The following is a 13,735-nucleotide window of genomic DNA, read 5'->3' on the forward strand; positions in this document are numbered from 1 at the left end:
TACCCTAAATTAAAATGATAACTTTTTAGTATAGATATTAAAAAGTAAACTTGGTTCCATCATAAAGCAGCCCTGGTAATTCCATTTTATTTGTTTTTATACCATTATTTACAATTTTTTTTTATTCTCAGTACACATCTATTTCTAGTATAGATACCCTTTAACCAATTAAATTGAAAATTGTTGAAAACATATAAAAAATTAAAAATAAAAGTAAATATTTTGAAATTTTTATTATAATAATTGGAAATAACATTCGCAAAAAATATATAATTTAATCATTCAAAAAAAAAACTAAACGTATAACCAACTAAAACTCCTTCGAATGATGTCGTGCTTCCAAACTCGTGAACTTGCAAAATTAATCCTCTTTATCGTGAGCTTCATCTTCTTTCCTTAGCATCAAGCCTGCAAAAGGAAACAAAACAATCAAAACAAAATTGCTAGAATCGATAGGGTTTTTAATTTGGGGAAAGATTAAAGATGATGAACTCCAATTTCATTTTCATTAACCCTAATTTTGTTTTCATAAATCCTAATTTTGTGATTCCCTAATTTTAATTTTCAGAAACCCTTTTTTCTTATTTTTTAATTACACACATTTCACGTAACATGTTCTGCATCATCAACATGTTCTGCAGCATCATCAGCCATGTCAATTAATGATTTCATCTCACAGTGATAAGGAAAATCAAATTTTAACACCATTTTTTGACACCATTTTGACACTACACACGTGTCAAAATGTGGTTGGACGATTTCAAATAAAAAAACAAACTTTGGTTATTCTCTTCCAAATATACCCCTATCTCAACTTTTTTAATTTGAAATCGTCCAATCACATCTTGACACGTGTGCAGTGTCAAAATAGTGTCAAAAAATGGTGTTAAAATATCATTGTCCCAGTGATAACTCAAACCTAATTGACTAAAAACACTTAAGAACTCACTCTAAAATGATCCTAAGAGTTTTACACTAGATTTTTCTAGTTTGAAAACCTAGACAAGATATAATAAATCTAATAACACCTCTGACTTCTCAAAACAATTTACACTCATTGATTTAAAACCTCTCTTTTATACTAAGAATACTTTAAAACTACCACCAAAGAACTACCTCTTTGTTCCATATCATATTTCACTAACAAGTCTGAAATGATCATATAACAGTACTAAACTAGTTACTTCCTCAGTCCAACATTTATCTCTCAAACTCATCCATCAAAACCTCTACTTTTGACCTTAAAATCCAAGTAAGTGACTTTTCTTTACTCCAAACACTTTGAATTAAGTTTTAAACCATCATACAACCATGCACAATTGTAATAGAAGAAACATTACAAAAACAGCATACCAAACACTCAAACATCACACAATCGTTATTAATCATTTATACACCAAATATATTGGTACAAACATAACAATTTCACTTAAATTAAATTATCATCCATAAGGATACTAAAGTTAAACCACAAACATAAATCTAAGATCAAGTCTAGTTTTCCTTACCTTACAAAGAACTATCAGCTCTAAAAACGTCTTCCTGATAGTTTGGAAGGCAAGAAAACTCTGTAAACACCTACGAAACACTGAATTAAACAGAAAGAGTATTTAAGACCTTAGATTAACCAATAACAAGTAAAAGAAAAAAGATTACTCATGCGACAAGATACATACATTGCTAAATGGTTGGTCCCTTAAAAGTAATTGTGATAAAAAGCTTACAATAATCAATGCTCTTACCCTGAAATTTTACATATTATTATTTGCTGATTTGTGAATTTTTTTTGTGTTCCTTCTCAGACACAATTGTTAGAAACTTTACTGGCAAAAGATTTAAAAATCCTACTTATTTAAAAATACTAATATTAAATTCATTAACAGTTTTATTTCTTTGCAAATTTTTCAATTCTGGTTAACAACTCTTCATTCCTGCTAAAACATGGCTAACTGGAGGCGCTGAAAGAATTGGTGCTCGTACAACTGGATTCTGCCAGAGAGCGAATCTTGATGAATGATTTTGTAACTTCTTACGATGACTACAAAAATGCGGATTCTGCCTATAAAGACTTGATCAAGCATGCGAGTATTTTGCCTCCCCTCCCCCACCTCCGCTGCAGCCGGGAGGATTAGCTGGCGCCACTGCGATAAGGTATTGTTAATTTTTTTTGCATTTTCATTTGTTAAAGATGGAATCTCGGTATTGAAGGACGAAGGAACAGGGAGGAGTTGGGGGTTCTTTACGCCAACGGAACTGCTAAGTATCGCGTGGATTTCTCCTGTTCCTCTCTTGCTTCTTCTCATGATCGCCCGGCGAACATCGTTTTCTTGATGACTTCGTCATGCGTTGAGTTGTGTTTTTGTTGTAGAATTTCTTCATGCTGACGATGAGCATAATTACATTTGTTCTTCTCTTTTGTATTTCTTGATGGATTAGGGTTTTTCTACGCGATAACAACAATTCATCTGGTTGTATGGTGTTGGGATAGAAAATAAAACTTCTTTTGTTCTTGACTGCTTTCTATCCATCTTCAAGAATTATATAAAATTAGAAGATTAAAGAATTTTATTAAAATTAGTAAAATTAACCTAATTAGAAATTGAGGTATAAAAGAGGCTGTTCTGCTTCTGTTTCACTCTAGCAGCCGCAGCACTGAGAAACCCTAGAGAGATCTTGCAGGAACCACTCACCATGGTTAGAGATATTTTCTTTCTCCTTATTTTCTGCAATTTCATCGAAGCTCTTCTTCCTTTTTTTCATTTTTCGATCGATCTTTTTCTCTGCAGACGTTTAAGCGCAGGAATGGAGGTCGCAACAAGCACGGTCGTGGCCACGTCAAATTCATTCGTTGCTCCAACTGTGGCAAATGCTGTCCTAAGGTTTTTAATATGTACCAAATTTAGAATCTAATTATGATAAATCAACTATATTCTAACTAGATGTAAATTAATAACTTTGACCAACAATAAAAATAAAAATTAAATTTAGTTATACGAAAAAAAAAGGAAAAAGTAATTATAAAAGTAATCAAAATCATTATTTTTTAAATAATGAAACTACTCCTCCAAAGTTCAAAATTACGATATCTTTTAAAATAAGAAGTAAGTCAACATTATCTGAAGACAAAAATAAAATAAGAAAAACATATAGTTATAAGAAGGAAAATATAAATATAAATTATATTTTTTATATGATACCTAACATTATTTATAAATTTCCATTTTTTTTAAATGGCTAAAGCAAATAACATGTTTATTGTAAAATATTTCAACTTTTCTATAAACTAAATTATTCTTTAAAACATTCTCATAAAAAACAAGAGATATTGTTATAAGTTTCTTTGAAGGTTGTTTGATAAAGGTTGTAATTGTAACATGGGAAGAATTAAATCGAAGCAAATTTATTATAAAGGTAATTTAACTTATTTTATATTTTAATTTTGTGTCAATTGGCTCTAGAACATTGTTCTCATTTCTCGATAATCCTTGTAGCACAGCTACATTCTCAGATTCTACTGCCACTACAACAGAACCGCAACATCTCGAAATTGATAATGTATCTTGTTCATTTTCTTCTAATCTATGGATTCTGAAAAAGCGTTAGAGCTTGTCAAGCACGGTGTCACTCTTCTCTTCCTCGATGTTCCTCAGTACACGATGGTCGCCATCGATACTCATGTACTTCATTCTTCTATTATTTTCTGGATTGCCAAGTGATTTTTTTTTATTTTCTTTTTTATTTCAATGCTGTCATCATGGTATCTGAAAATAAAATTTGAAATTCGTAGGGGTGGAAAGCTAAAATTAAAATCCAACCTTGATTTCACCTTTGTTTCACACTGGCAATCTGACATTGTTTTTCTTCTGTTTTTCGTTTCGTAGATGTTCCATGTGGGGCCTGCTTTTAAGGGTATTAAGATGATTCCTCCTGGCACTCATTTTGTGTACTATAGTTCATCAAGCAGGTTTGATCATCTTGCTCAATTATTCAGACCTATTTTTTAACTCGCATTAGTCTCTCTTTTGTTTAGTTCTTTTTATTCCTGCAAAATCTCATGTTTCCCTTCTGGATATATTGGGGAGCCTCTTAATAGATTAAAGGCAATGATAAGGGAGTGGTGGGTGTTCTCGTGTGTGATAAGACATTGCTTTTCCTATACTATTGTCTTTTCTGCTAGTATTATTGTCCTTTCAATCTTGTGTACTGTGGCAAAGTGTATTTTTTGGGAGATAACCTTGGATCATAGTATTTGAAATGACATATCTCTTTCATATGGTCTCTCTATTATCATGTTTGCTGACCGTATAGTGTTAAGCATAAGACGTCACTGGTTCTGTCGGTTGCTAGAATTAATTTTTTTCTTAAATTTCATGATTTTTCAAATTATTTGGTGCATTGAATCTTCTGTTTTTCTTTTGGGGGATTCAAAGGAGATGGGAAAGAGTTCTCACCAATTGTTGGATTCTTCATTGATGCTGGCAATTCAGAGGTATAAAAATAAAAATTTCAGTGTCTATAATGGTTCAGTGAAATTTACATTAATTTTGGGTTGACAGAGCTTTAACAGAATATGCTCTATAATTTAGAAATCACGATTGTTACCGTATCTTAGAGTTGTAATTGCTGTTCTTATTATTGGACAATGCAATCACAGTTCAGATGGGTTGTAATCTATATGCTTAGTTTTTGAGTGATTTTGTTACTATTTTGATGAAATGGATTTTTGCTATGGTTTTTGATAGATTCTTAGGAGTTCGTTGTCTTTTTACTGGCCTATTGAAAATGCCCATGATACGTCAAAGCTTAAAAATTTAAGAAATGAATTAGTTTTGAGTAACACTAGTACTAATTTTATGAAGATGTTAACTCATAAGAAGGTAAAGTGACTGTTAATTGTGCTAGAAGCTTTGCTGTGACTCTATTTCCTTGCGGAATGATGGTGAAGTTAAATTTATTACATATAGTCATATCCTTCTTGATGTGTAATTTTTTCCTTACCTGTATGTAATCATGTCTTTCAATAATTTGTGGGAGCTAGGAGTTATCTAAAGAAATCAAGACCATGAAGAAAGGTGAATAAAAATGTTAAGAACAAGAAACATCCAGCACAACTTGCCAATTTCTCTGTAAATCTAACAAAGACACTCTTCTAAAAAAGCCACCAGCACAGTATCACCGAGAATCAAGGGGAAATACTTAATCTATTAATCAATGCTCATATGTTTTGACCCTGTTTGTGGTTAATTTGTATTTCCAAAATGTATTACAAAATTGTGACTGATTATGAGGTTTTTGGTCTCATGACCATGCAGGTAATTGTTCGGAAATGGGACCAACAAGAAGAAAGGTTAGTTAAAGCTTCTGAGGAAGAGGTACGTGTTCGTTTAAAATTTTAACATGGATATAATTAACGTAACATGTCTGTAATGCAGCCAAATGTCATGATTGATATAGTTTACGTCCTGTTAGTCAAATTAGGTTATTGTGAGAACAATATTTTGGAAACTATAATTTTGGTGAATTTCCTTCACATAGCTTGAGCATTTTTGTAGAAAATGTGGGGTATTCCCTAAAATTCCATCCAATCAGTGCTAATCTATGTCTGTGTTTATATATTAGCCACAACTTACCAAGGAAACAATTTTTCTGCTTTCATTTCTTTTTATTCCATGCTCTTCAATTTATGACATATATTTATTCTGTTTTGTCTGTTTATCCTTTAGGAAGAAAGATACAGTCAAGCTGTTAAAAATTTGGAATTTGACGGACAACTCGGGCCTTACAATCTAAGCCATTATGAAGATTGGAAACGGTTATCTAATTTTATCACAAAAAATGTCATTGAACGGCTTGGTATGTCATTTACTTGACTGAGGTTTCTGTGTATTAAAAACTTCATTGATAAATTACTATTGTATTATATTGTTAATGTTAACTCATGAACAGAGCCAATTGGAGGTGAAATCACTGTTGAATCTGAAAATGAGATTGTTAGAAACTCTACTAAAATCCCAATGGAAGAAGCACCAGAGAAGCAGTTGAAGGTTGGCAATTCTGCATCATCTGTTGGCAAGTCTCAGAGGAAAGGATGTTATTATACTTCAATTCCACGTGTTGTTAAATGCAAGGGTATTAGTGGGCAGGAACTTACTTCTTTAAATCTTGACAAGGTTGGTATACACACATTGCTGAATGGTTGGTCCCTTAAAGTAATTGTGATAAAAAGCTTACAATAATCAATGCTCTTACCCTGAAATTTTACATATTATTATTTGCTGATTTGTGAACTCTTTTTTTTGTGTTCCTTCTCAGACACAATTGATAGAAACTTTACTGGCAAAAGATTATGGCGGTTCTGAAGACATGCTTCTTGGAGAACTGCAGTTTACATTTGTTGTCTTTTTGGTACTGTGGACAAACATATTTTCTTTATATATTTTGTTGAATTCAATGTGACATTTTGCAATGGTGCAGATGGGTCAATCGCTAGAAGCATTTCTCCAATGGAAGTCATTAGTTAGCCTTTTGTTTGGCTGCACTGAAGCAGTAAGCATTACTTTTTAACCAGATTGGATAATGCATACATAGACTCTGTGCCTGGACTTTAGACTTGCTGGTTTATCTCATATACTTGTCTGGGTGATGACTCATGAACCAACTATCTCAAAACTTCAAGCAGTTAGGTGAAGCCATGCAAGTTGTTTTATATTGCATCGCTAACATGCACCTGTACGCAAGAACCCTTTGGGCTTGAAGGGTGGGTAACATCCCTACCCACTGAGCTCAATGTTAGAAGAATCAGGAAGGGAAATATTGAGCTTAAGACCAGCTGATCATAGGGACTTTGATACCATGTTGTGAACCATCCCAAAATGTTTTAGCTGTTGGGTGAAGGCAGGGGAATGTTGTGAACAAATATTGAGCTTAATATTAGAAGAATCAGGGTGAAAAATATTGAGCTGAAGACCATCTGATCATAGAGACTTTGATACCATGTTGTGAACCATCCTAAAATGTTTTAGCTATTGGGTGAAGGCACGGGAATGGTTTTATATTACATCTGTAACAACCTGCTTTTCTTCCACCTCAAACAATAAATATATTGAATTGATGATGTTGAATATATTAAAGCTGTTTATCAAACTTTCCAAGCTATATGAGATGTCTATATTTAATTACTCATAATAATCGAGTTATTAACCATTATGATTTTCGTTAATATGTTGTTCATTACAAGTGATATATGTGCGTGTGTGAACAACTAACGTTCATCCTTTGAATTTATAAAGTCGTCATTGTTCTTGATTATTTTATTAAAAGCTTGAGCTTTAAGTGAATTGGCTCCATGACATCTGCTTAATGTCTGTTGTTGCTCTATACCCAATGAGTACTTCTGTTTTCTTGGATGCTTATTTGGTCTTTCAACTTGGTGGGTCGGTTTTTTAATTTCTTTATTCTAACTTGGATTCTGTGGGCTTTACCATTTTTACTTTGCATCATTTGCCAGAGGGTTCCTCATCATTTGAGATTTGTGCTTCTAGCCAGAAAGTAGATATAAGCATAATAAGAGACATCATTGTCTATTCTCTTTTATGGAGATTTCTGTAATATTTTTTCCCATGAACACATTTTGCTTCTTTCTTAGGACATTCTATGGTGGTAGAACCTAAGTTTTTTGTTACTAGTCCCACGTTAAATAGGATAAATTAATTGGATATGGATACAAGACCCTTGTTAATTTTGGTAAGATATCTATTGTGGGTTGTGTAGGTGCAAATCAATTTGAATTTGTATGATTTCATAAGTATATGTTTTGTAATTATTTTTGCATGACTTTGTATGTTCTTTTGCAGCCTTTCCGCACACGAACTCAACTATTTACAAAGGTGAACTTTTAATATAATTTTCTTATCTTTGTTACCTTTAAGTACAAAACAGCGGCATTAATCCTTGGAATGGTGTTAAATTCATCCCTGGACTTCTGAATGTTGTCTTGGAACTCCAAGCTACTGATTTTTCATTAAAAGAAGAGTCATGATCTTGAATCTTGTGTTATTTGTCAAACTCATTTCAATTTTGGAAAATCAGAATTTTCACCTTCACACCTTTTGTGGTTTGGGGTGTGAAAGACGGGGAAAATAAAATAAAGTTCCATTTAGCTGACTATATGCAGTCCTAGAAATAAGGGAGAAGTGTTTGGCAGACCACTCTAGTCTTGATATTTTAATGTGTGGACAGTACTTATCAGAACAAAAAGATCTGCAGAATAATTCAAGAGAGGCAGCAAATAATATGAATTATAATATTGTTCATAAGTTTAATGTGGTAGTTATTTGGGATAATTTATATTTTCTAATTTTTCTTCTTTTACAATTTGTAATATGTAACTTATTATTTAAGATCCTGTCTGGATCATTATGTACGTCCAATTTGATTGGATTTGTTTTTTATCAGAACCTGTCATTTGCTGATCTTACCTTGCCAAACTCTGCCAAACTCATTTCTAATGCATTACGGATTCTTGCAGATCATCAAAGTCATCCATAATCAACTAAAATTTGGACTACAGAAAGATCACATGGGTGAAACAGGATCAGCACTGTTGGATGATTCTTTGATTTCCGCTGATAGCTTTTTGCACCATGTTTGCAAGGTATTTTCACTGATGATAACTGAATAGTCACATGCAGATTTAACTCTCTGACCTACCTTTATTGATTATAAGTGGCTGGATGGGCACCTGTTCTGGTCAGTTATGCATTTTAAGATCCTGAAATTCTAAAACTCGTCATTTTAGCATATAAAAACATAGTCTTCAACATGGAGGTTAGCAGTTCATATATATGTGGCTGGTCTTCTTGATTTATCATGGTTAACATCTTAGATTGTGTATTGTTTTTCCTCGAGTTGATATTGCCTCCACCTTCTGATCTTCCTTGTCTTTGTAGTAGTTAGTGCCCATATGCTCAAAACTGTGAAAATAAGCAACTCTTTCCAAGGTGAAAATAAAAACAAAGTTCATAATTTTCATAAGAATAGTATAGGTTTTCAGAATGCACTTCCTTTCCTTAATGAAAATCAATTCCCCAGATTTTAAGCATACCCATCCTTCCTACTGGAATCAGCATCGCTATTTCAGAGTAACAAAATTAATGTGTGCTTATAACAAACAGACGTGGATGTAAGAATGATAAAATATAAAGATGATTTTGTAAGAACTAACTTCTACAAACTTTTCAAGGAAGCCTTGGTCAGGGTAAATGAGGCTAGATGAAATTTCCCCATTCTTGTTCTATAATTCAGTTATCCTCCTTACTAGGCAGGTTTTATTTTGAGAAGGCATTTGATTCTCGTGGACCAGTTGTCCAAAAGTATTGTTTGCTTCTTCTTGTTAGATATATTTCGTTGTGTTAATTAGGGAAACTTAGACTTTTATTATTGTTTGGTATTGGTAGATATTGTTTTTTTAATAATATATTCTATTTACCATATTTATGTTTGGTTGCCATATACACTTGTATCGTTCTTTATTATAAATATATTACCCTGTATGTATTTTAGACACAAGGAAAATTAATTCTTTACCTAGTTTTACTATATTTAACACTTCTAATACTAATTGATGAGGAAATTGTAATCTCCCTGTTCTTGCAGACAAGGAAATTTAAGGAGCTGTTGGAGAGTAGTCTAGGGTGGGAGTTTCAGCTTGGCAGTGCTGTTGATGGGATATATTTTGAGGAAAATGATGAGGTCAGTATATGAATCTATCTCAGTTGCTTTGCTTTGGGTATGTTACTTTTCTGTGTAATGTTTGTTTGTTCATGGGCCTAACTGGTTGACTTTGCAGTATGCTCCTGTAGTTGAGATGCTGGATGATGAAGCTGTAGTAAGTTAAAAATGTGGATAATGTCTTCACTATGCTATAACAGATAGTAAATCATGAATGCCCTAGCACTTTGCACTGCCCTTTGGCCTACTCACTCTCACAGCCATACCCTTCTCTTAGATTGTACAGTAAGGCATACCAAAGCTCCACCTTTGCAAACTAACTATAAGATCATGTTACTGTATTTCAAATTTCAATTGAGTTAAAAGTCATGTTGGATCTGAAGTAGAAATTCAGTAACTTTTCTATTTCAGTAACTTTGATGCAGATTGATTTTCCAGAGCTGCTCATATTTTGTATTTTTCTAGCTTTCATAGATTAGGACATGCGTAGGAAACTTGTGGATTTATTTTGACTTGTTTGAGGAGTTGCTGAGTGGAGGAGTATTGGCCTTTGCAATTGAGACAGCGAGGTAATCAGAAGCAGATAGATTGTTCTCCATATATGACTTGAAAAGAAGAAAGAACCACTATTTTATGTGAATTCTTGTTTTTTTTTTCTATTTTTCTTCTATGCCTCTTCTATCTTGTTCATACACTCCAAACATTTTGGTATATTTTTATTTCATTGTTTTGATTAAAAGGTTGTATAGTGGGCATTGGCTTCACTTATATATATTTGACATCATGCAAACTTTAAATTATTAAAAATTAACTTGATGACAAAATTGTTTTTAGGTGAATCAAAAAGGGCTTTTGTTCTCCACAATATAATTTTTTTTATATCAATTATTAATTAAGAGTACCTATTTTCTAATTTAAAAATCCTAATGTTAAAATTTAAAAAAATATGACGTTTTAATTAACCTTCCTAGGCCAAATGAATCACGCTATAAAACAACTTACAGGCATTGCATTTCATTAGCAACTCAATTTCTCTGAAAAAATTTCTCTTCTCTGATCAACAGTTCTTTCATTTTTCCGAAATAATGGGGGACTTCCATCAATACAACAGGAGATTGGCTGCTCTGAAGGAACTCGTGCTGGTGCAACTTGACACAGCTAGAGAACGCATAGAACAGAACGAGGTCCTATCAGGAGTACAAAACAGTAGATATTGCCTATAAAAATCTGCTCAAACATGCAGTTGTTCTGCCACCACCACCTCCCGTTCAGCCCGAGAACATTCAAGACCCTCCCGTTTAGCCGGAGAATATTCAAGAACCGCCACATTAAGGTATTATTAATCTTTTTAGCATTATTTCTGTTTATATTTCATTTATATACTAGTCACATTAATATATAACGTACAAAAACGAATGTAAAAAACAAACTATGACGAACATAATTTTGTACGTTATAATAGATCTACACATTCATTTTATGACATAACAAAAATCTCATAAAATCCAACTTTTTAGCAGTGCAGTCTATAAGGTTAAGAGTAATATACATAAATGAAAACAGAGAGAAAAGAGGCAAATTTATGAATTAAAATCATTCAATATTTATGAATTAGAAAGTGAAATAAAATCATTCAATATTTATGAATTAGAAAGTGAAATAAAATCATTCAATATTTATGAAAAATTTCGTGTGTTTATTAGTTAATATGTTTTTATTTTTTAAAAAATTAGAATTATCAAAAAATAGAAAAGTAAAATGATTTTTAGAATTTTCTGTCGTTTTTAATCTTTTTGGCATGTTATTTAGTTTTTTAAGTCTATACACGCATGATTTTTAATTTGGTAGACCTTACACTAAATTTAAATGATAACTTTTTAGTCTATACATCTATTTCTAGTAGAGATAAAATTTCACTTTAACCAATTAAATTGAAAATTGTTAAAAACATATAAAAAAAAATAAAAATAAAAGTAAATATTTTGAAATTTTTATTATAGTAATTAGAAATAACATTCACAAAAATATATATGGTTTAATCATTCTTATAGAAAGTTGGGTTTTATGAGATTTTTTTTATCTTTAAATCGAGTTAACAAGTTTAAAATTCGACCATTACATTTAATATTTTTTTAATAACTTTTTGATAAAAGATTATGTGTCACTATTTTATTGGTTTGTATATTTGAAATTGATCAATCACAAACTGTCACATAAACTATTGTAAAAAATTTGTTAAAGATACATTTTCCTTTAAAATTATTGACGTGGTAGTGGTCATCAAATTAAGCTGAGTTACCACATTCTGTCACATCATCATCTTCAACATTTTCTCAAATCAAAAACTCTAACATATCTTCAACCTTTCCCCAAATTAGAAACCCTAATTATCCATGTCAGCCACTGAAAAATGCCACAACTAACCTCCATGCGCTGCTACACAATCACCATCATCGCGAAACCAGTGAAGCATCAACAGAACCACCATGGCCAGCCAATGTCCATGCACCATCGCCGTGAACAAGGTTCATTTTCTCTTCATTCTCGTGCCATGAAGCAACCCAAACCGCAAGCACCGCAAGAGTTTTGTAATGGGTTTAAACCTGCAGAAATTCAGAAAAATCCTCAATGCAGCAACCGTAAAATCGCGCCATCATTGAGCGAGTTCTCTTCTCGCTTCTCGTGCAAATCCCAAATTCCAGACCTACAGAAACTCAAGTCAATCTCCTTCAACCCAGAAGCATCCATAATGTAGAAGCACCCAAATCGCAAGACTCCTTCGCATTCATCACACAGATTGTGCAATCTTCTTCACGCAGAAGCCTCTGCCCTTCATCTTCTTCGAAAGTGCATCACGAGTTGCTCCTTTGTCAGCCACCACTAGGTTACCATCACGCCTTCATCTCGAACCAAAACCTGCAAGTAAAGCTAAACATAGAACCAACCAAAGCCCATCGAATCACTTCGTGCTTCCAAACTCAATCGTGAACCTGCGAAATTAATGCCCTCCATCGTGAGCTTCATCTTCTTCCCTAAGCATCAAGCCTACAAAAAGAAACAAAACAATCGAAACAAATAGAATTGATAAGGTTTCTAATTAGGGGAAAGGTTAAAGATGATGAACCCCAATTTCGTTTTCATGAACCCTAATTTTGTTTTCATAAATCCTAATTTCGTGATCCTCTAATTTCAATTTTCTGAAACCCCTTTTTCTTATTTTTTAATTACACACATTTCACGTAACATGCTCTGCATCATCAGCCATGTCAATTAATGATTTCATCTCACAGTGGTAACTCAAACCTAATTGACTAAAAACACTTAAGAACTCACCCTAAGATGATCTTATCAGTTTTACACCATATTTTTCTAGTTTGAAACCTAGACAAGTCATAATAAATCTAATAACATACCTCTAATTTCTCAAAACAATATACACTCATTGATTTAAAATCTCACTACTTAAAACCTCTCTTTTATACTAAAAACACTTTAAAACTACCCCTAAAGAACTACCTTTTTGTTCCATATCATATTTCACTAACAAGTCTCAGATGATCATTATATAAATTGGGTGAAGAATTGCTTTACTTTTGAACTGGATGTAAAAGAACATGTGCTGAAATTGATGTTTTATGGCTTGTGTTTGATATGAACTGATAAGTGAGCAATTGTGAATTGTATGACTATGTATATGATGTGAATTTTATTGTTTAAGAGTGAAGATTCAATTTTCTGCAGATTGTGAGTAAATGGCTAAGTCAATTTCAGCGTTTGAGTCAAATTAGGGAACTTGAGTAGTGAATTTGAGAATTATAGGTTAGACTTAGGTTTAAGCTATTGCAGTCACTTAGGTAAGTCATTTATGACTTATTAGAAGCATAAAAAGTGTCTGAAAGAGTCTCTAAACAGTGAATGTGAATCCAAGTTCCTAAGTGAACCAATATAGAGTTTTTGATCATAGTTCTCTGCATATCTTTTAGAGTTTTGAGTTAGGATAGTGTGT

General features: G+C 32.5%; 2 protein-coding genes across 7 annotated transcripts in view; both read left to right on the forward strand.

Moving 5' to 3' along the window:
• The first annotated feature begins 1,904 nt into the window (after positions 1–1,904).
• On the forward strand, positions 1,905–11,062 carry LOC106763059 (protein AAR2 homolog). Of its 6 annotated transcripts, none has more exons than XR_002668123.1 (14): positions 2,642–2,879; positions 3,492–3,677; positions 3,882–3,964; positions 4,432–4,489; positions 5,313–5,372; positions 5,724–5,853; positions 5,947–6,170; positions 6,313–6,405; positions 6,475–6,546; positions 7,854–7,886; positions 8,528–8,653; positions 9,655–9,750; positions 9,848–10,298; positions 10,794–11,062. XR_002668123.1 is itself a non-coding variant. In XM_014647225.2 (12 exons), exons 1-12 carry the CDS (start codon positions 3,582–3,584, stop codon positions 9,893–9,895), a joined length of 1,119 nt encoding a protein of 372 aa, XP_014502711.1. In that variant the 5' UTR covers positions 3,400–3,581; the 3' UTR covers positions 9,896–10,468. The 6 variants fall into 6 exon arrangements, 1 of the variants encoding a protein (XP_014502711.1); XR_002668124.1 differs by having other exon boundaries at positions 3,497–3,677; XR_002668125.1 differs by lacking the exon at positions 2,642–2,879 and adding an exon at positions 3,397–3,411 and having other exon boundaries at positions 3,497–3,677.
• The window catches only part of LOC106763251 (protein AAR2 homolog), a 13,046-nt gene continuing 10,125 nt past the window's right edge, over positions 10,815–13,735 (forward strand). Inside the window, exon 1 of the mRNA XM_014647457.2 lies at positions 10,815–10,913. Coding sequence (XP_014502943.1) covers positions 10,815–10,913 — 99 coding nt within the window. The remainder of the gene's footprint in view (positions 10,914–13,735) is intronic.

This window comes from Vigna radiata, chromosome 6 (assembly GCF_000741045.1).
Source record: "Vigna radiata var. radiata cultivar VC1973A chromosome 6, Vradiata_ver6, whole genome shotgun sequence".
NCBI classification, from domain to species: domain Eukaryota; kingdom Viridiplantae; phylum Streptophyta; class Magnoliopsida; order Fabales; family Fabaceae; genus Vigna; species Vigna radiata.